Genomic DNA, 23,541 nt, shown 5'->3' with positions numbered 1-23,541 from the left:
CAAGGCAGAGGGAAGGAGCAGTATGGCAGTGTGGGGTGGGGCACCTGAAGTGCATGGCACTTGATAGACTGCTGGGTAGCCGCACAGCTTAAAGGGAACTTAGTTACAGACCTGTCTGCCCATGTCCTTCCTGCCCCACCTCCACCTTTGGCTCCTCATCTAGTCAACCCACTGCATTTTAGTCAGGGTGCCATGCCAGCCATTGCAAGAAAAGTCCTGCAGCTCCATACTGGAGCATGCTTAGTGCAGATGGACTCTTTGGAAAATTTAGCTTTCCAACTCTAACAAGTCTCTACTGAGCATGTGTCAACTGAAGTTTTCATGGGGGCAGCAAAGGGCACATTCCTGATATCAGGCCACTCTCCCTCCCCTGCCTAATGTCAAGCCTCTGTTCCAAAGCACGGAGGCTCTAGAGCTTTTTAATTAAACGGTGAGAATATTTCAATATGGGCAAAACAATATATTTTCCCCTCACCTCATTCTAAGAAACTGCTGAGCACTTTTAGCTGAAATTAAAAAAAAAAAAAAAATTCAGCCTGAAGCAGACACAAGGCATGGAAAATTTCATGCCAAGTGATTGAGCAACATTAACTTTAGGCATAGTTACCCGCACTGCCTATAATAATGACTCCAGGTAACAGCAGAGTCCCTTCACCACATTTGTTGGAGACACCTTGCTCAAAAATGAAAGATTTGAGACAAGATGGTAATTGGGAAGAGTATTAGTGTCAAGAGAGGGTTTCTTGAGAAGAGTCTGAAAGTGGCTCAGGTAATGGAAGCTTCTACCTTGTCTTCCTACTGGAGATGTTGACACTTTGCTTGCGTACAATTTTTGCATAATGACTCTTGTAGATCTGAGAAAATATGGCATGGAGAATTGTTTTGTAGTGACATAAGGCACTCAGACGTGGAAAAGGAGCGTGCTCTGATAGATGTATGGGTAGATAGCGATTCTGCCTAGCTTTCATATTAAGTGCAGCCTGATTTATAGGAATTCAGTATATGACTGATAGGCATCTGGTATCACTGGCCTACAAGAAAATAGAATAACGTTTCCTGTGTTTCATTTCTCTTTCCCTACTGCTCTTTATAAAGATTCTGTGATAGAAAGGCAGTTCCTTCATGGTGAAACTGCAGAAAAGCCAAAGCTCAGACTGTCATGTTGCATGGAAATCTATCTAATCCTAAAAATATCTTTATAGAATTGGCGCATGTAGCCCAGTGCTATTTTACACAGATGTTTGTGGTTTTTCTGTTAGTGAAACTGAATAAATTACTTATATCATTGTATCATGTTTATGTTCTATCTGCACCAGCAGACAGTTATATATGGAAATTTGGTACAAATTTAAAAAATCTTTATATGTATGTACATATACAAAGTATGTAGCACATCTGTGGAGGTGACAGCTATGTGACAAATTGGAAAGCCATGTGACAAATTCATTTAGCATACATCCTTGATAGCCTGAACTATCTTAGTCCACAAATGCATCCACAGATTCCTAGGACGCTTCAAATGACCGCTATATTATTTTAAAAGGGAACTCCCTGCAGAACTGTTTCCATCTGTAACCCTTACTCATATATCAGGATTGGCATATATCAGGATGGGCATAGAGTTTTTGTGAGAGTCCTGGGGGTTGTTTGTTTAGAGGGGCTCTCAGTGGAGGTTGGCTTGTAGCTTGAGTTGCTATAAATTTTTTGTAACTTATGTAAAAAGTGCCTAGAGCTTTGGTCACCTTTTACAATATATTTTACAAATCAAAATAAATGTGTGTGCATGTGTATAACCATTGAACAATGCAGAGATCATTCCTAGAGGGACTATCCATAACAATGGTTACTGTAGAAGTGGGTTAGTTAAAAGTCAGTTGTATACTGTAAAATTTCGTAGATGTACACTGGTTGCATTTACTTAATTATTCTTGGTATTAATATAAGTAAAAGTTCTTCCATGAAATACTCTGACTTTCTCAATCCATTTGAACCTTAGTCTGTTTCAGTGTAACGTTCTGAAGCTGGGAGAGATGCTTTTTGATTGGATTCCGTAATCCCATGAGGGATTACACCATTGTCTGATTCAAAGTTTCCTGCTGTTGCTATATGTGTTATTTCACAGGAATGAGAAGTAATTCCCTGTCAGACTCTTGTGTAGAGATTGTTGCCAGGGAACATCATCCAGTGTTAGTGAGGCGTTCTTTCACTGCTGAAGTTAAGGCATTACATCTATTATAAACTCAGTTTTCAATATGTTTTTAAACTTGCCCTCAATTCACTTCAGCCGGAAGTTATATTTCCCAGGAGTAAATATTTATCTTTCCAAAACCAATTGCTGGTTAAAATCCTATGGCCATTTTAAAGTTGTGGTGCAGACAATTTTTGACATTCTAGACAGTTAACGTCTCCTTCAGAGCCCTTACATCTCTTCTCTAAAATCTTCTGAGTTTGCAGATCACTGATCCAATGGACAGTAATGAATCTATGTCAATCTAGCTACAGTATTAGTTCATGAAGTCTGCATACCAGAGACTCTCGAGACTGTTTTTGATGGTCAGTGTCACCACATGTATTGCATACCCTATCTCTAAATATGTCGATGGATACCTTTTTCAGTTGAAATATTTGAAAGCAATTGTCTCCTGGTCAAAGCAGTTGCTTAGGTTTTGTGTAGGGTAGATTTCATCTGCAGTGTGTAGCCAACCTAAGACATTCACAGCCACAGTATATTAGAATTAAATACTTTAGTTATGAGGATCAGAAAGAACTGAATAATATTGACAAATATTTACCGGTACTTATAATAATTTAAGTATCTTCCTAAAACTCTAAACTCATATATTATCTAGTTTAAAATTTCCATCTGACTAGTGTAATTATAAAACTACATGGTGCTGGAGGTTGGTGTGGTGGTGGGAGTAGATGGGTGGTGGTGATTTAGATTGTGGTAGCATGTAGAGAGGGACTCCAGTCATAAACCATGGCCTCACTGTGCTTAGCATTGCACAAACATGTTATAAAATGACTGTCTCTGCCTGGGGGACCCTACAATCGAAGTACATATTTACTAGTTATACATCCTAAAATAAGGTTAATCATGCTTAAGAGTTTAAACTGATCATTAAAGATTGCTAGGCATGCAGGAGGGGCTAAACCTTTCACTTAGCATTAATTACTAGTTATTAGTCACTAGCAGATGCAGGATACCAGACTTGATTAAACCAATGGTCTGAGCCAGTATGGCAAGTACTGTGGTCCTCGATTTATGCTTGTTTTAAACTAAAAAGCAGAACTATGAAAATCTTTAGACAACATGGGGCATATCTACCCCATGAATGCTTGTAGCACAATAGGTAGAAGCACTTTGTATGACTTTTCTAGTTTGATATTTTCATATAAATGTCCTTTTCTAATTGCATTTTTAGGTTGTACTGATCAGCGGACATCTGGACAGCTGGGATGTTGGGCAAGGAGCCATGGATGATGGTGGTGGAGCATTTATATCCTGGGAAGCATTATCTCTTATTAAGGATCTTGGTAAATATTTATTTAAAGAAATGTTCTAATGTGTAAGACTTCCAAGACTCTCGGTATAATTTTTTTTAAACTGAAGATAGTCATCAGTTCCACCATTCTGAGCACAAATATTCACCATCCAGAAAAATATTCCTAAAGATTTCCCTCTTATGCCACCTTCTTCAGAAAACTGAACAAATTAGTCACCTTCCCAAAACAAAAAAAAAAGAGTGCATAAAGAGTGCTTTGAACATTCATAGCCATCGCCAAAATGTAATGAAAGTTTGTAAATAAATGTATGTTAGAATAAGGACACTCTATGGGCTGTATATTGTTGGCTTGACAGCTCAAATAATTAGAATACAATTTTCTAATTGTGTATGCACCATTTAAGTGGGGGGGAGGGATACATTTTGAACAGTAAAACCTACAGTCCCGTCGCTGGTAAAGTGAAGGAACAACATTCATGGGGTCTGGCTGTGATTGTCCTGGACACTAAGCTTTGGGAAAGCAGTAAAAAATGGAGAAGGAACTATTGACAGTCCCCCAGAAAGAAACGTATAGTGCTTTACAGTGTTGTTGTAGCTGTGTCAATCCCAGGATATTAGAGAGACAAGGTGGGTGAAGTAATATCTTTTATTGGACCAACTTCTGTTGGTCAGAGAGACAAGCTCTTGAGCTACACAGAGCTCTTCCTCAGGTCTGGGAAAGGTACTTAGGCATTGTCTACACTATACAGTTTTGTTGACAAAATTCAGCTTTCATCGACAAAACAGTGGAGGTGAACACACTGCAATGCTCCTTCTGCCAACAAAACTCTCCTGCTTTGCCGACAAAATAAAACGAGAAGCATAGAGCTTTTTGCGGCAAAGTTATATTGACAAGTGTAGACACCGTGCTTGATGATGTCACTATAATTGGCCTCCATGAGGTGTCCCACAATGCTCATCCTGACCACTCTGGTCAGCAGTTTGAACTCCACTGCCCCACAGTCAGGTATGCAGGCATTGGCATGCTCCCCCTTCCCCACTTAAAGGCCCAGGAATTTTTGAAATTCCACTTCCTGTTTGCACAGCATGGACAGCTCACATCACATCTTCCCAGCTGACTGTGGCGGCTCCACACAGCAAACGCTCTCCCATTTGGAGCACACCGGAGTTATTGGATCTGCTGGCGCTGTGGGGAGAAGAGGCTGTGCAGTCCCAGCTCTGCTCCAGCCATAAGAACTTCGGTACCTACAGTCAGCTTTCTCTTGCTTGTTGGATAAGGGCTATGAACAGGACATGCGTCAGTGCCATGCGAACATAAAGAAGCTACCCACAGTGCACTGCTCTCTGTCGATGCTAGAGTACCAACTGTTGACATGCTCCGCCAACAGAAGGAGCGTTGTGTGAACATGTGCAAGCAATGTAATTATGTCAGTTTTTGATTGTCTGCTTAACTTGCCTCGACAATACTCTGTAGCATAGGCAAAGCCTTAGTATCAGCTAAATGCAAGATCAAACAGATAGTTTAGCATAAGTAGTTCGCACATATTCTAAGGGACCATTCAAGGTGAAGTGTTAACACCTCTGTAGTCATAGGACAAAGAGGGGAGCGAGTGGTTACAGACTGTTGTAATAAGCCATAAATGTTCCAGAGAGAGTTTAATGGACAAGTGATGGTGATTAAAATTTTCGTGGAAATCTCTGAAGGATTTTGTCATCTGTCCGGAGGTATATCGCAGGTATATCATTGGTTTTGTGGTGCATTTGTCCAGAAATTCTTCTACAAGGTGGCCTACGAAGAGGTTGGCATATTGGGGAGCCATCCTAGTACAAAAGTGTTTGTTGTTGAGTGTACAGTTGTTGAGAGTGAGGACGAAATGGACGAGTTTGGTGATTTGTGGGGTGGATATCTGAGGGTTGTCCATTGTCTTTTAAATATTTGAGGCAGGCAGCGATGCTGTCATTGTGAGGGATGTTGCTGCATAGAGAAGTGACATCCATGGTGGCGAGGATAGGATGGTGTTCTGAGGGAGGTTGTTTATGTTGCAGAATTTGTGGAGGAAGTCAGTTGTGTCCTGGAGGAAGCTAGCCCTTTGTGTGGTGACTGGTTTGAGGATGTGTGACGTGGGGTTCTCAACTCACTATTAGGATGGAGCCTCCTCTTAGATGTTCTGGGGATTAGTGACGCTCCTTCCTGCGGTTGCACCCCATCTCTCTGCCTCTCTCTCTGTCTGCAGCCCCTCTTTCGCTCCAGGAACCACTGCTGCCTCTTTGTGACTTGCCCCTCTGGTCTGGTCTCTCATAGGTTTCCCCTTCTGGGGTATAAAAGTCTCTTAAGAACAGATTCAGGCAGTCTTCCAATTTCCTGCCCAGCTGGTGCCACCAGTGGCAGGTGCAGGAACCTGGACCCACTGTCTACTCTGGGTTCCAGCTCAGGGACCCTCTAAGCAGCAGCCAAGGTCTGTTCCCTCCTGGACCTTGCTGCCACTTTCCCTGAGCCTTTCCTACATGTCTAACTTCCTCCCTTCTCTGGATTTACCAGCCTTCAAACTCCTTCCTCCCAGGGAGTAACTATAGACTACCTGCTTCTGTGTAAGGGACTGAGGTGAACGTGGTCTGACTTAGCAGTCACAGCTGGGCTGAGGTCTGCCTACCAGGGATGGGAGTTGTCGGACAGAAGTTGGAGGAATTGCAAGGCCAGGTGCCATAAACAAGAGTGAGGGTCAGAGTCAGGACAGGGTCAAAGACTAGAGATCAGAGGCAGTACAAACTTAGAATTGAAAGGCAGGAATCAGGGTCAGAGTCAGGCTGGAGTCAGAGATTGGAGATCAGAGGCAATACAGGGCTAGAATTGGGAGGCAGGAGTCTGGGTTGAAGTCAGGCTGAAGGGAGAGACCGGAGATCAGAAGACAAGGCAAAGTCTGGCACTGCAGCCAAGGTCTGTGTGGTTACCCAGACAACTTCTTGGGGTAACCCCTGGGGTTAAGTAAGGGCACTTGACCAATCAGAGGGCCGCAGGGTACTGTCACTCTGGGTCTTGTGGGCGGTACTTCCTGCAGTGCCTACTCTCCACAGTGCTCTCTGGATCTGGAGGCTGTCTACACAAACATCGCACACACAGATGGAATATATGCTGTCAGGAACAGTATCCCTGATGATGACACAGCACAACTGGTTGCTGAGCTCTGTGACTTTATCCTCATGCACAATTATTTCAAATTTGGTGACAATATATACCTCCAGACCAGCAGCACTGCTATGGGCACCCGCATGGCCCCACAATATGCCAACATTTTTATGGCTGACCTGGAACAACGCTTCCTCAGCTCTCGTCCACTCGCGCCCCTTCTTTACCTACACTATATTGATGACATCTTCATCATCTGGACCCATGGGAAGGAGACACTGGAAGAATTCCACTATGATTTCAACAGCTTCCACCCCACCATCAACCTCAGCCTGGACCAATCTACACGGGAGATCCACTTCTTAGACACCACGGTACAAATAAGTGATGGTCACGTTAACACCACCCTATACCGAAAACCTACCGACCACTATGCCTACCTTCATGTCTCCAGCTTCCATCCCGGACACACCACACGATCCATCGTCTACAGCCAAGCGCTGAGGTACAACCGCATTTGCTCCAACCCTTCAGACAGAGACCAACACCTACAAGATCTTCACCAAGCATTCTCAAAACTACGATACCGGCATGGGGAAATAAGGAAACAGATCAACAGAGCCAGACGTGTACCCAGAAGCCTCCTGCTGCAAGACAAGCCCAAGAAAGAAACCAACAGAACTCCACTGGCAATCACCTACAGTCCTCAACTAAAATCTCCCCAATGCATCATCAGTGATCTACAATCCATCCTGGACAACGATCCCTCGCTTTCACAGGCCTTGGGAGGCAGGCCAATCCTCGCCCACAGACAACCCGCCAATCTTAAGCATATTCTCACCAGCAGCCACACAGCGCACCATAGTAACTCTAACTCAGAAACCAATCCATGCAACAAACCTCGATGCCAACTCTGTCCACATATCTACACCAGCGACACCATCACAGGACCTAACCAGATCAGTCACAACATCACCGGTTCATTCACCTGTTCATTCATGTCCACCAATGTAATATACGCCATCATGTGCCAGCAATGTCCCTCTGCTATGTGCATCGGCCAAACTGGACAGTCCCTACGTAAAAGGATAAATGGACACAAGTCAGATATTAGGAATGGCAATATACAAAAACCTGTAGGAGAACATTTCAGTCTCCCTGGACACACAATAGCAGATTTAAAGGTAGCCATCTTACAGCAAAAAAACTTCAGGACCAGACTTCAAAGAGAAACTGCTGAGCTTCAGTTTATTTGTAAATTTGACACCATCAGCTCAGGATTAAACAAAGACTGTGAATGGCTATCCAACTACAGAAGCAGTTTCTTCTCCCTTGGTGTTCAGACCTCAACTGCTAGAAGAGGGCCTCATCCTCCCTGATTGAACTAACGTCGTTATCTCTAGACTGATTCTTGCCTACATATTTATACCTGCCTCTGTAAATTTCCACTACATGCATCTGATGAAGTGGGTATTCACCCACGAAAGCTTATGCTCCAATATATCTGTTAGTCTATAAGGTGCCACAGGACGCTTTGTCGCTTTTTAGCGCTCCCTGACTGTCCTTCTGCATGGCCTTCCAGTGGCACTGCATTAATGTCAGACATCCCAGGCTCTGCAGATCTGGGTTGTAGTCCCTGGGTTCTTACATTCTGTAGTTTCCAAACACATGTCCCTTTCCCCCAGGGAGTGACTGGAGCCTACTTCTCTGCTGCCCCATCAGTTATCAGCTCCCAGACTTTGTAGAAGCCCCATCTGTTCCCTGACAGGTGGGATTCTTTGTAATCAAGGCTCTCCACTCAGCCTCAGTCTTCCTCATTTGCTGCCTAATTGGGTGATTGGGCCCACCTGGCCTAATTTAGACCTATCAGGACTAGTGTGGGGAGTACATCCCATCACAGAATGGTTTCTGTGAGTCACAGTATTCCTTCAGTAAGAATATTGTGCCCGATATAATAGGTCTGCTTGAGTTCCCTTGTCTGTGTATCTTGGGAAGTATGTAGAAGGTCCCTGGGGTGGGCTCATGGGGAGGAGGTAGTAGAGTTTCTCCTGGAATTGTTTGGGGAAGGATTTGGTGATAACCTTAAATTCCTGGGTAAATTGTGGTGTGGGGTCTTCTTTGAGTTCTTTATAGTAGGTGGTGTTGGAGACTTGTTGGTTGGCCTCATTTATGCCATCATCGTGGTTGAGGACTATAATGGCGCCCTCTTTGTTTGCTGGTTTGATCGCTGTCCGATGGTTGGATTTCAGGGACTGTATAGCTGTCCTCCTGGGGGTGGTTTTATTTTTTCAGCAGGAGAGAGCTCAGCAAAGAGCAGCTACACTGTATATCTTACAGCAGCAAGGCTTTAGCAGCACAGCTGTGCCACTGTAAGCTGCGCAGTGTAGACATAGCCTGACTTTCTTAAGCACCTTTCCCAAACCTCAGGCAGGGCTCTGTGTAGCTCGAAAGCTTGTCTCCGTAGCAGCAGAAATTGGTCCAATAAAAGATATTATCTCGCCCACCTTGTAACCCTATAGAGCTGTCATTTTAAAAAGATGGTGTTTCTGTGCTTTGAAAACTGTGACATTCCGCTACAACAGAAGTTCTGAGTGCAAAGAAAAGGAAATTATTAAAGTAGCCGTGCCCATGGGTACTCATCCGAAAAAGTGACTCCAAAATGGTGTCTGTAGTTCCACAATTCAAGATGCTTTAAAACAAAACAAACCCCCCTTTGCTGAAATGCCCTTGCACTACTTCAATCAGGTTCAGTCTCAGAACTGTTGGAAATGTGTTTGTTGTCATATTCAGAAAGTGTTGCTTAGTTTTATGTATGTGCCTCACTATCAAAAGGATGGTACTTTAGGATTCCCTCAAAGTTAGCCCATAAAAGGTCTTTAGCATCACAACTGTGAAAACTGGCTTGTGTAAAACACTTCTGCATTTTGGCCCCAATTCAGCAGAGAACTTAAGCATCTTCTACCATTTTTATTTAGGTGTCTAAGTCCCAAGTTAAGCGTATGCTTAAGTGCTTTACTTATCTGGGCCTCTAATCCATCAGATTTTGTACACTTTCTATATAGTGGAGCTTTAAGTAATTTTTAAAGAGTGCAGTGAACAAATAACCCATTATTTGTGAGTAACTGGCCACAGTTGTCTTCACAACTTCCTATTTCTATGCTCAATGGTACACACACAAAGTAGGTGATAGTTCCAAATCATCTAAATGTTTGTTTAAAAATAAAACCAGCCCCCGTGATCCTCAACTATGGCTCAGTTTAACCTCCAGCCTTGCCTGTGAGGCTTTTAATGTTCCACAGTTCTAATTACAAGAGTATGTATATTTGAAAAGCTCATCACTCCATGCTGAGCTCTTTATGGGGGAGAAGGATGTTAAGTGTTCTGTTATGCTAGTAGCCACTCAGATACTACAACGATGACAAGTGCCAGACACTTCTATAAATAAATAAATGCATCTTTCATTTTGCTTATTTGAAACTCTCTCTCTTGTTTTCCTGGCCGCAGAATGAGTAGATTTAAATAAAGTAAAGTCTGTGACTAAAGGTAATTTAGCTTGTGGCTTTTGGGATTTTTTTGTTTTCGATTTTGTTTTTTGGGGAGAAGGAAGGGTAAAATCATTTTCAGTTTTTCTATGGGGGAATTCTTAGTTGCTTTCAAATTGTTTTTTGTCTTCTTTTGTATGATTCTGGAAAAATCACGATAGTCCCTCCCCCCCCCCCCCCCCCAAGTTTCTTATTTGCTGACTTTGCCCTTCAGAGTGTACTGTTTTGTATCTGCTAAGGGCAAGTTCTTAGTGATGTCATATGACTTTTGTTCAGTGGGTTTCCTTTAATGCAAGAATGAAATGCATTGCTCACTCCTTGTTGAAATATTTGATTTCCTCGGATAGTAGGTTGGGTGGCCTATATGTTTACTGTAAAACCTGTGGCAAAGTCCTATTTTTCTCAGCTGGGAATTATTAGAGTCTTTGCTGGTGACCTCTATTCTGGTTTGCCATTACATAAGTTCTTGTTACACCAACACAGTGTGCATTTGATCTTCCCATGATGGTTTGTTAATGCAAGATTTACAAATTCAGATGCACAGAACAGAATATTCCACAATAAATGACAGCAAAATTCTATATGCATAAATTATGTGACAAATAAATTAGTGAACCAAGCTGAGTTTTGTTTAGAATGAAACAGACAGAATATGGTTTAAATTTGGGGCTAGCTATAGAACAGTGAGTTCAAACACTGCGTTTTGAACTGTAAAGACCTGCCTTCATATCCAGCTTGGATCCCAATGAAATGAGTTTGTGATCTTGGTCTAGTCCAGAGAGGACATAAAATCACTGCATAACTTGACTTGTCTGTGAGCACATGCATAAATTCTATTGCTTACTGTGGGTCTCTTAATGTGCTGTCTCGGTTCTCTCTCTAGATATAGAAAGCTATAGCTCAGCATTGCTTTGTTGGTTTTGGTAAATTATCATATGTATGAGTATAAAAACTAGCTTTCCAATACCAATGGCAAAGTGAGACTGTTTTAAAGGGAGGTGAGCATTTTGGGTTACGAATTTTAGATTATATAATGGAGCTGTTACACGCTGTTGATTCTGTTAAAATGAGGCACTTTCATTTACTGTATTACAAAGTTGTTTGCATAATAACCACCATGTAGACTTTTCCATTGATCTAACTGTACCTAGTGTGACAGACCCAGACCAGTGGGGTACAGGAGTCTGGTAGAGGGCAAATATACTGGTCACTGGATGAGTAATTTTCTGTTCCCTGAGTGACCAGAGCAGGGACTGCACTAGAGTAATCAAGAACCTGCTAGAACCAGTTAAGGTAGGCAGGCTAATTAGGACACCTGGGGCCAATTAAGAAGAAGCTGCTAGAATCAATTAAGGCAGACTAATCAGGGCACCTGGGTTTTAAAAAGGAGCTCACTTCAGTTTGTGGGGTGAGTGTGAGGAGCTGGGAGCAAGAGGCGCAAGGAGCTAAGAGTGAGAGGGTGTGCTGCTGGAGGACTGAGGAGCACAAGCATTATCAGACACCAGGAGGAAGGTCCTGTGGTAAGAATAAGGAAGGTGTTTGGAGGAGGCCATGGGGAAGTAGCCCAGGGAGTTGTAGCTGTCATGCAGCTGTTACAGGAGGCACAATAGACAACTGCAGTCCACGGGGCCCTGGGCTGGAACCCGGAGTAGAGGGCGGGCCCGGGTTCCCCCACACCTGCCAATTGACCTGGACTGTGGGTTCTTCCAGAGGGGAAGGTCTCTGGGCTGTTCCCCAACCCACATGGTGAATCTCTGAGGCAAGAAAATCCGCCAATAAGCGCAGGACCCACCAAGACAGAGGAGGAACTTTGTCACACTAGCCATGATACAGTTGTGGTCTTGCATTTGCTGTTGTCACTAATTATATGTGCTACCTACAGGAAGGGTCTGTATTTATAAAGAAATTCTCTGCTGTTCATTGTGTGTATGTGTTTGGCTGATTTGCTTGTTAGCTCCAGGTAGGTCTTTTTATTTTTTGTTTGCTTTTTTTAGGGAAGGTGGAAGGACTGGGTAAAACTGAAGAAGTTGAGTTACCAAATTCCTGGGGGTAAGATTTAAAACAATGCTTAGGGAATGGCCAAAGGATCAGTGTAAAGTAGTTGTGAATCCACTGGCCTCACACAAATATTGAAAGAAAATTGTATCGGTTTGTGAACAATTTCCTAAATTTAAAAGAGGGGCTAGCTTCGTAACAAAATAGTTGAGTGAGATCTAAGTATGAGGTTAAGTGCTGTTTGTCATATCCTTGAAGCAGCTTTGAACTGTATATACTTTCTGAAAGTATTTGCTAAGTAAACCAGGTATCTCTGCACCTCTTAATGAGCACCCATGAAATAATAACGTCTATCTGTTAAGTATTTTTATGGCCCCCATCACCACAGTATCTGAGTGCCTCACAACCTTCAATGTATTTATCCTCACAGCATCCTGTGCAGAAGAGCAGTGCTGTTATCCCCATTTCACAGATGGGGAACTGAGGCACAGAGAGGCTAAGTGCTTCCGGCATATAGAGGTTACTCAACAGCCTATAGGGGTTTGTGTTTTAATGCATCTCAAATTTCATTTCAGCCTCCAGATGTGAGTAATTAAAGTTCTTCTTCAAGTGCTTGCTCATATCGATTCCAATTAGGTGTGCGCGCGCCGCATGCACGATCGTCGGAGAAATTTTCTACCCTAGAAAATTTCCTACCCGGTGGGTCGGCTGTGGAGCCCCCTGGAGTGGCGCCTTCATGGCGCTAGATATATACCCCAGCCGACCCAGCGCCCCCTCAGTTCCTTCTTACCGCCCCTGACAGTTGTTGGAACTGTGGAGCACGGCATAGCTGTTCTCCACTCTCCCTAGCTTATCCTGTCAATTCTTGTAGATAGTTGTAGTTATAGTTGTTGTATAGTCTTTAGATAGTTATTCCTGTTCATTGTTAAATAGTTGTAAATAGTTAGCGGGGGTTAAGGGGGCTTCTTCTCCCCTCTTTCCCCCCAGCGCATAGCCGGGCTCATGCCCAAGGCTCCTGGCTTTAAGCCGTGCGCGTCCTGTGCTAAGCCTATGCCAACGGGAGATCCGCACGACTCGTGTCTGAAGTGTCTAGGAGAGTCCCACCAGACAGATAAGTGCAAGATCGGTAAGGCTTTCAGACTTTAGGCTTAGGCAGCTCCTCATGGAGGCGGCACTTAGCCCAGATCCTCCCTCGGCGCGCCAAGTTCCGGCACCGAGCGCCTCGGTGCACAGCGCCCCTGCGGCACCAACCGGTACTACACCGCGAGCAGACGCGGATAAGGCCTCACGGCACCGGCCTCCTTCGGCACCGCAGCCGCCACAAGGGCCCCGGCGCCGTTCCCTGTCTCCAGGGCATAAGAAATCCTGCAAGACGTAGGGGACTGCTGTCCTGCAGACGCCGGCTCCCCCGGTACCAGTGGTAGAGCCGCGTCCGACTTTAGAGCGCCGGAAGTCGCAGATATCGGCTACACCGTTGACTCCAGCACCGGGGCCGTTGAGTCCGGTGTGGACTGGCTGACCACCTCGATCAGTGGTGGAGCCCTGTCTCCCATCGACTCCGGAGACCTTTGTGATGGCAAAAGACCTTATCGCGCTCACGGAGCCAGCGCCATCTCAACCCGCGGCACCGCCTGCTCCTCACACAGTGCAATCCAGGGGCAAGCCTGCCCTGGTACGCCCGCCATCTCCGAGCGTGGACTCACAGCACCGCTCCAGGTCTCAGAGCAGGTCCCGATGCCGCTCGCAGTCCCGGTGCCGACTTTCACCCCGGCACCGGTCGTACTCGCGGCCTAGGTCCTCTTCACGACACCAATCTACGTCTTGGCACCGTCAGGATCATCGGTACCGATCAGAGTCACGACGTAGTTCTCGGCGCCGGTACAAGCACCGCTCCAGTTCGAGGGGCCGCTCCCGGTACCACGTCTACAGGCAGTCGTCCTCGTCTCGGTCCAGATCGGGGTCTCGGCACCGACATGGCCAGCGATACCGATCCCGATCACGGTACCGCTCACCAGCACCGCGCAAGGACCGCTTGCCTACGGACCGGCACCGATCGGCACCGTATCCCACCGAGCCCATTCAGCCGCGTTCGGCACCACCTTGGCCTTAGAGATCAGCATCTCGCTCCTCCGACGGGGCTTCACGATCAGCATATCCTCCTCAGGGTCAGGCTGCCGCTGACTTGGGTCACTGGCAGGAGGGGATAGAGGACCCTGCGCAGGACCCTACGCATAGTCTTTCTGGACCCCGTGGGCGTATCACCAGGCGCAAGGGGCTCCACCATCATCCTCTCGCTCGGCACGCTCTGAGCCCAGAGTCCCGGAGGCCACCATCTCCCGCCTCTCCCCCGGGGGGCATGGAGGCTCCCGTGCCTACACCACCTCAGGTCATGGACCCCAGGGAAGGGGATCCTTTGCTTCAGGGACCCTTAGAACAGGACCCCCCTTTAGACCTCTTGCCCCCGGAGGCATCCTCCTCATCTTCCCCGGATGAGGCGGTGGCGGGCACAACAGCCTCGGGCCCACCTCCAATAGATCTTCGTGCCCACCAGGACCTATTACGTAGGGTGGCGCGTAATATGGACCTCCAGGCGGAGGAGATAGTAGAGGTGCAGGACCCGGTGGTGAGCATCCTGTCGGCTGATGCCCCATCCCGGGTGGCATTACCACTGATTCAGACGATTCAGGCTAATGCCACTACCATATGGCAAACCCCTGCCTCCATTCCACCCACAGCCAGAGGGGTAGAGAGGAAGTACTTCGTCCCCTCCAAGGACTATGAGTACTTATATACTCATCCTCCACCGTGCTCACTGGTTGTGTCTTCGGTGAACGCAAGAGAGCGTCATGGCCAGCAGGCGGCAGCGCCCAAATCGAAGGACGTTAAGCGCTTCGATTTGTTCGGGCGTAAGGTGTACTCGGCGGGGGGTCTACAGCTTAGAGCCGCGAACCAACAGGCGCTCTTGTGCCGCTACAGTTACAACTCATGGAACTCCATGGGTAAATTCAAAGGGTTGGTTCCCCAGGACTCAAGGGAGGAGTTCGGGGCCTTAGTGGAGGAGGGTAAGAAGGTGGCTAGGACCTCCTTACAAGCCTCCTTGGACATAGCGGACTCGGCCGCCAGGACGCTAGCATCGGGCATCGCCATGCGACGCATCTCCTGGCTCCAGGTTTTGGGCTTGCCGCCAGAACTGCAGCAGACCCTGCAGGATTTACCTTTCGAGGGCCAGGGGTTGTTCTCGGAGAAGACGGACTCTCAATTACAGAGCCTCAAGGACTCGAGAACCATTATGTGCTCCCTGGGGATGCATGTCCCAGGGCCCCAGCGCAGACCCTTTAGGCCCCAGCCTCAAAGGTTCTACCCTCCCCGCCTCGTCCGAGACAGGACTTCGCCAGAAGGCGGGGACGAGGTGATAGGCGAAGGTCGACCGCCCCTCAACCCGGTCAGAACCAGGGTCCACCTTCGGGTCCTAGACAAAACTTTTGAAGGTGCGCTCGAGGACGGCGCCCCAGCCACTACCCAGGATCCATCTCCTTCCTTTCGGGATCGCCTCTCCCGTTTCCACCGTGCTTGGTCCCTCATAACATCAGACCGTTGGGTCCTTCGCACGGTGGAGAGGGGATACGCTCTACAGTTTTCTTTGTTCCCCCCCTCCTACCCCCTCTCCCCGTCCCTCTTCAGGGACCCTTCTCACAAGCATCTCCTTATACAGGAGGTTTTTGACCTCTTCTCTATGGGAGCCATAGAGGAGGTGCCACCAGAGTTAAGGGGCAGGGGTTTTATTCCCGCTACTTCCTGATCCCCAAGTCAAAAGGGGGTCTGCGACCCATTTTAGACTTACGCAGACTCAACAAATTCATAGTAAAGTTGAAGTTCCGCATGGTCTCCTTGGGGACCATCATCCCTTCCCTGGATCCTGGAGACTGGTTCGCCGCCCTCGACATGAAGGACGCATATTTTCACATAGCAATCTACCCCCCACACAGGCGCTTCCTTCGATTTGTAGTAAACAAGGTGCACTACCAATTTGCCGTCCTTCCCTTCGGCTTGTCCGCCGCTCTGAGAGTGTTCACAAAATGTATGGCTGTCGTTGCAGCACACCTTCGTCGGCAAAGGATACAGGTGTTCCCGTATCTAGACGATTGGCTGGTGCGCAGCCGCACCAGGGAGCAAGTTCAAGCCTATGTCCAGATAATACTACAAACATTCCACGAGTTAGGCATCCTACTCAACAAAGAGAAGTCCACTCTGGAGTCAACCCAGAGAATAGAGTTTATCGGGGCAGTCCTAGACTCCAGACTCGCCCGAGCTCTTCTACCAGACAGTCGGTTTCACACCATCACAAGCATCATTCGAGGGCTCCAGGCCTTCCCGATTACCACAATAAGGACGTGCCTCAGCCTGTTGGGTCACATAGCCTCTTGTACTTATGTAACCAGGCATGCCAGACTTCGGCTTTGCCCACTTCAGGCCTGGGTATCATCAGTGTACCGTCCTTATCAGGACAACCTGAATATGGTGGTCATGGTTCCAAACTCGGTCTTGACCTCTCTCACCTGGTGGTTGGATCACAAGGCGGTTTGCGCAGCAGTGCCGTTTCACGCTCCACAACCCTCCCTGCACCTGGTCACCAATGCTTCATCTCTAGGTTGGGTGCTCACCTCGGGGAGCACCATACCCAGGGCCTGTGGACCGCATCCCAACTAGCTCTGCACATCAATGTTCGAGAGCTGATGGCGGTGCGCCTAGCCTGTCAGGCATTTCTCGGTCTCCTACATGGCCGTTGCATGTCAGTCCTCACTGACAACACCATGGCCTTGTTCTACATCAACAAGCAAGGAGGAGCCTGATCGTCTCTCCTATGCCTAGAGGCTATCCGCCTGTGGGAGTTCTGCATTGTCCACTCAATACATCTCCCGGCATCGTTCCTCCCTGGAGTCCAGAACACGCTAGCGGACCGTCTCAGCAGGTCTTTCCAGACGCACAAGTGGTCGATTCATCCAGACATCATCTATTCTGTCTTCCAGAGGTGGGGATTTCCCCAGGTCGACCTGTTCGCATCTCGAGCCAACAGGAAGTGCCACGCGTTCTGCTCCCTACAAGGGCGATCTCCGGGCTCCCTGTCAGACGCTTTCCTTCTAACGTGGAAGGACCAGCTGTTCTACGCTTTTCCTCCATTCCCACTGGTCCACAGGGTACTGCTCAGGGTACTGCTCAACCTACGCAGAGACCAGGCACGTGTGATTCTAATCGCTCCAGCTTGGCCAAGACAGCACTGGTACACCACGCTTCTGGAGCAATCGGTTCAAACACTGATCACGCTTCCCCTGTGCCCAGATCTGATCTCTCAGGACCACGGCCAACTCTGTCACCCCGACCTGCAGTCGCTCCACCTCACAGCGTGGATGCTCCATGGCTGAATCGGACAGAGCTGCAATGCTCGCATCCCGTGCAACACATTCTGCTGGGAAGTAGAAAGCCCTCTACACGGACCACCTACTTAGCCAAATGGAAGCGTTTCTCCTGTTGGTGTGAGCAGCGAGCCACGACCCCCTTGCAGGCGTCTATCCCCCTTGTGCTCGAATATCTCCTATCCCTGAAACAGCAGGGCTTGGCGATATCTTCAATCAGGGTTCACCTGGCCGCTATATTGGCGTTCCTGGACCCGCTTCCTCGGTCTTCTCTAACCCAATGGTCGTCAGATTCCTTAAGGGCTTAGAGCGACTGTACCCACAGCAACGCCAACCCGTTCCGGCGTGGGATCTTAACCTGGTTCTCTCCAAGCTCACAGGGCCCCCGTTCGAGCCATTGGCTACTTGCTCACTCATGTACCTATCTTGGAAGACAGTCTTCCTTGTAGCCCTCACTTCAGCACGGCGTGTTTCTGAAATCAGGGCCCTGAGCCTCCATATACAGTTTTCCATAAAGACAAGGTGCAGCTTCGCCCCCACCCTGCCTTTCTTCCCAAGATAGTTTCACCTTTTCATGTGAACCAGGATATATTTCTTCCGGTCTTCCATCCTAAGCCGCAAGCTACCCGTCAAGACCAGTGTATGCACTCCTTGGATGTACGCAGAGCCCTGGCTTTCTATATTGAGCGTACAAAGCCGTTTAGGAAGTCGACACAACTCTCCGTTGCAGTGGCCGACCGGATGAAAGGCTTACCGGTCTCCTCACAACATCTCTCCTCTTGAATTACGTCCTGCATTCGTGCCTGCCACAACCTGGCCAGTGTCCCAATGCCACGCCTCACCGCCCACTCCACGAGGGCCCAAGCCTCCTCGACTGCCTTCCTGGCTCATGTCCCGATCCAGGATATTTGTAGAGCGGCGATTTGGTCATCAGTACTCACCTTCGCTGCTCACTATGCGCTAGTACAGCAGTCCAGAGACGACGCTGCATTCGAATCAGCTGTTTTACACACAGCGATGTCTCTCTCCGACCCCACCGCCTAGGTAAGGCTTGGTAGTCACCTAATTGGAATGGATATGAGCAAGCACTCGAAGAAGAAAAAACGGTTACTCACCTTTGTAACTGTTGTTCTTCGAGATGTGTTGCTCATATACATTCCAAACCCGCCCCCCTTCCCCTCTGTCGGAGTAGCCGGCAAGAAGGAACTGAGGGGGCGCAGGGTCGGCTGGGGTATATATCCAGCGCCATGAAGGCGCCACTCCAGGGGGCTCCACAGCCGACCCACCAGGTGTTGCTAGGGTAGAAAATTTCTCCGACGATCGTGCCCGCGGCGCGCGCACACCTAATTGGAATGGATATGAGCAACACATCTCGAAGAACAACAGTTACAAAGGTGAGTAACCGTTTTTTATGAAAAGGTGCCAAAAACTTTAAAAATCACCCCTAAAGACTGTGCCAGTGAGTTTGGCAAGGACTAATTTCACATTGATGGTAATGTGCTGTTCTGTACTTTATGTAGCAAGGCTGTAAATTATGTTTGAAGGTAGACAAATACAAATTGCAGTTCTATTAATTTTATTTTATTACAATGATTGATGGCACTGGTAGGCTTTGAACTTGCTTAAAAATTGCAAATATATCAATAAAATGTGTTCCACTGATACTTATATATAGCGTGGCTATGGAGTTAAAGTTCAGCGTTTCATTTTAATTGTGGAAAACATGGATTTTTATGTGTTTTGTTTTGTTTTTTAATTTATTTATTTTTTAAAATCAGAGAATTTGGGGGTTTTATCATGGAAAACTAGGATCCCTGTGTATAAAGCTTGCATGCATTCACTGGCTGTGTGACCCACACAAACTTCACTGGTGGGTGCAATATATATACATGTGAGAGACCATGTGTACAATGAGAAATAGCACAGTTTCAGCAATTGGCTTAGCTGTAAATCAGGGGTGGGCAAACTTTTTGGCCCGAGGGCCACATCGGGGAATAGAAATTGTATGGCAGGCCATGAATGCTCACAAAATTAGGGTTGGGGGGCAGGAGGGGGTGTGGGCTCTGGGGTAGGGCTGGGGATGAAGAGTTTGGGGTGTAGGAGGGTGCTCTGGGCTGGGACCAAGGGGTTCGGAGGTCAGGAAGGGGATCAGGGCTGGGGCAGGGGTGCAGGTTCCGGCTGGGGGTGCAGGCTCCGGGGTGGGGCTGGTGAGGAGAGGTTTGGGGTTCAGGAGGGTGTTCCGGGCTAGGATAGAAAGGTTTGGAGAATGGGAGGGGCTGGGGCAGGGGGTTGGGGGGTGGGGAGAGGCTCGGGGGGTGCAGGCTCCGAGTGGCGCTTACCTCAAGCGGCTCCTGGAAGCAGTGGCATGTCCCTCTCCTGCTCCTACGCAGAGGCATGGTCAGGCGGCTCTGAACGCTGCCCCATTGACAGGCACCGCCCCTGCAGCTCCCATTGGAGCGCATAAGAGCCGGAGTGGGACCATGATACGGCTTTCGGGAGCCGCGTGGTGTGGCCCCCAACCCTGCGCCCCGGCCAGAGTGCTGGAGCAGGGCTGAACCACATGGTGTGGCCCCCAGCTGGAGCGGGGACGAGCCACGTGGCGCGGCCCCCAACCCAGCGCCCTGGCCGGAGCGGGGCCGAGCCGCATGGTGTGGCGCCCGACCCAGTGCCCCGGCTGGAGCGCCAGAGTGGGGCTGAACCACGTGGTGCGGCTCACAGGCCAGCTTAAAACAGCTCGCAGGCCGTAGTTTGCTCACCCCTGCTGTAAATGTTAACAAGGACAAGCCATGGTCAGCACTGGTAAAACTAAACTCCTGTTTCCTAGTGTGGACAAAGCCAGAGAGAACTACACTTGAAAAGAATGTTTTAAAAACATCATGGGCATGAACTGCAAGGTTCTATCGATATTAAAATTTTTGGATCTCACAAGAATGAGAGTTGACAGTGTCCCTTTAAGACTTTTTAAAATTGTAATTGAAACTGTTTCCTGAATTATGGCCTTGACTAATGTGTCTGGAAAACTGTAAGTCAGGAAGTATTACATAAAATAGATTTCTGTTCCATTTGCTGTAGCCCATGTATCAATTCACATTTCTCTGTTCCATATTCGCTGGCTTAATACATGAGGACTGAAGCTATCTATTATAAAATGCTTCTTACTGAAGTAATTCCTTTTCTGTTAGTGCAATATTCTGGTTCATCTCGCATAATTTTAATTGAATGTCATTTTTAATTTACTTTTAAATTTTAAAATGTTCCTGCATTAATCATAATTGTGGATTTGCAGTAGTTTGCTGTATGAGAGGTAGGGTATCATGTTGTGAAACAAATTAAAGCAATGTTGTCATCTTTTACAATAGTTACTTTTTAATTAAAATATCTGCATCCTTGATATTACCTCCTTGTTCTGATAGACTCTCCCTCCAAAAGTTGCATCTTTTGGTATGTGACTGCTTTTTATATAAGGAGAAGGTAACTTTTGAATCTGCTAAATAGGAAAAATATTTCCCTGTGCCGCTCTTACTTTAAGTGTGGAAAGTAACGTCATGCTTTCATTTTAACATCCAAGCTGAACTGCACATCTAGAAAATACCAGAGTATTTATGTCCCATGTTAGTACAATATACTAAAGGAAGATTATATTTGTGGTCCTGCCATAAAGTATATTGCTGCTTTGGTAAATTTAGGCAAACAGACCCCTATAAGCTTATTGTCCTTTCTCCTGTTGGCTTCCTCTTCACTGCAAACTCAAGTGTACTCACTAGCTTCAAGATAAAGAATGGCTCTTTATTTATGTTTTTAAAAAAAGTCTTAAAAGCTTGGTGCCAGAGGGAAATTCAGCCTTTTCCAAGTGCAAAACCCAGTGGAGCTGCTGAAATGCAAAGAACCATTCAGAATGAGGTCACTGCATCATCTTGTTCTCATGTTGTTGTTTTTTAATTTATATATTTTCAGTGTAGCCTAGCCTAGCACTAGACAGGTGTCTGCGTCATCAAGAATGAGGGAAGATAAAGGCAGTGCGGACTGAGCATTACATTGCTGATTTTCCAATCTACTTTTCCAAAACATAAAGTACGTCAGAGACAGAGCTGAGACTACTGTACTTTAACATCCAAGCCACATTTTGTAAAGTGTCGGAACGAGAGTGAGAGGACATGGTATTTTCTGCTCTACAAGACTTTTATAATGTTTTCCTGTATTTCTAATAATCTGCTGCTGAAAGAGAGGAAGGGATTCCCCAAATTAGATTACTCAAGCAGAAAAAAATTTACTCAGAAACCTGGATCTTCCATAGGGGCAGGGAGGTGGCTGAAACAGCACTTTGGTCTTTTAAGTGTATTCTTTTACTTTGGGGATTTTGTTTTAAATGTACACTGGCTACTAATCCGGAAGAGAGAGTAATAGATTGTGTTTGAGGGTGTGAATTGTATTGCTTTTGAGGCACTGCACTAATCAGTTCTCTATTTAAAACCCGAGATTCAGGAGGGCACAACTACTCGGTATATTGCTTTGTAACACTCATTTAACCTGGCCCTGTAGTCACTGTACAAAGAGCACTTAAATAAGCATTAGCTTCAGCGACTTCATTGTCCTGGCTGTTCCCGCCATTTTCATTCAACGTCCTTCTCTTCAGGTGAGATCTCAGGGCTCTGTCCTTGGTTCCCTACTTCTCTTCCAATAGGCCTCCTCCCTAGGTGACCTCATTCACATGGCTTTAGCTATCCATCAGGGATGGATTACGGTTTTGTGGAGTCCTGGGCCAGAGCAAGTGGGGGCTCCTCCCCACCCTTCCGCCTGCAGTCTTCCCCCCCGCCCCCAACCCCGGCACTGCTGCCAGGAAGAGGGGTCGGGGTGCAGGGGCTTGCTCTACTCCGCCACCCAGCACTCCTGCCAGGGAGTGCCAGGCAGACGGAGCAGGTCAGGGCCAGGGGTGCCCCAATTGGCTGGGGCCCCTGGGCACGGGCCCTATTGGCCCAGTGGCTAATCCGCCACTGAGCATGATTACAGATTACTCACAAATCAACTGCTTTGTCCTGTCCAGTCTTGAATCTCCAGCTGCCTCTCTAACATTTCTTCTTGGATATCCCATCACTTTCCTAAACTAAACATGTCAAAAGTAAGCTTCCTATGATTCCTTCCTAAACCCTCCCCTATCTCTGTTCCCCTTGTTCTCTATAACAAATGACAAATTCATGGTTCCCTCTCTATCTCTGCCTGCCACTCAGCTCACAGCCTTTGGAGTAATCTCAGTTTTTCCTTGTCCTTCTCCTCCCACATTCACACTGTAACCAAATGCAGTTTCCTTTCCTCCTCTACATGACTTCTAAAATGCAACCCTCCCGTTCTGTCTGTATTCCATGTACCTTCCTTATCTCATGTTCTGCCTCCTCCTTTCCCGCCTCTTTTCTGAAGTGTATCCAAAATGCTCAGCTGAAATAATCTTCCTGTCCTGTCACACTGACAGTGTAATTTCCTCTCTCTCACCAAACACACACATTATAATCCCTTCACTGGACTCTTCCCAAATCACATTTAAACTTTGTCCTCACTTCCAGAGCTCTCCCCAGCACTGCTTATATCTCAGTTTTCACTTCCTCCTTTTCTTCTTCTTCTTCTCCCCTAGATTCTGCCAACTACACCTTCGGTGGGGTTTTCCCACTCATGATTCTGTGCTTCTTTTCTAGTTAACCCATACGATTGCAACAGCCTCCCTTGTTCCTGAGGTCCAAGAATCCTCAGTCTCTTCCCTCTAACCATCTTTAGAATTCACTGCATCTTTGCTAGATTCCCGTCACTAATATCTGCTCCAATACTGTCTACTCTTTCTTTTGGGCCTGAACATTATGAAAATAAAATATAATAAAATAACCCAGACAAACAAAGCAAAAGCAGCAACAAATAAAGCAACTTGTATGATCTACTTCAAAAAACACACGCATGCCACATTTTCCAACCCAAAAAGC

The 23,541-nt window shown here is 47.0% G+C and overlaps 1 protein-coding gene across 1 annotated transcript in view; it reads left to right on the top strand.

The window, feature by feature from the left end:
• The window catches only part of CPQ (carboxypeptidase Q), a 281,476-nt gene that overhangs the window by 166,762 nt on the left and 91,173 nt on the right, over positions 1 to 23,541 (top strand). The window contains exon 5 of the mRNA XM_054019834.1: positions 3,426 to 3,537. Coding sequence (XP_053875809.1) covers positions 3,426 to 3,537 — 112 coding nt within the window. The remainder of the gene's footprint in view (positions 1 to 3,425; positions 3,538 to 23,541) is intronic.

This window comes from Malaclemys terrapin, chromosome 2 (genome assembly GCF_027887155.1).
Source record: "Malaclemys terrapin pileata isolate rMalTer1 chromosome 2, rMalTer1.hap1, whole genome shotgun sequence".
NCBI classification, from domain to species: Eukaryota; Metazoa; Chordata; order Testudines; family Emydidae; genus Malaclemys; species Malaclemys terrapin.
This window is presented reverse-complemented; position numbering and strand designations above follow the sequence as displayed.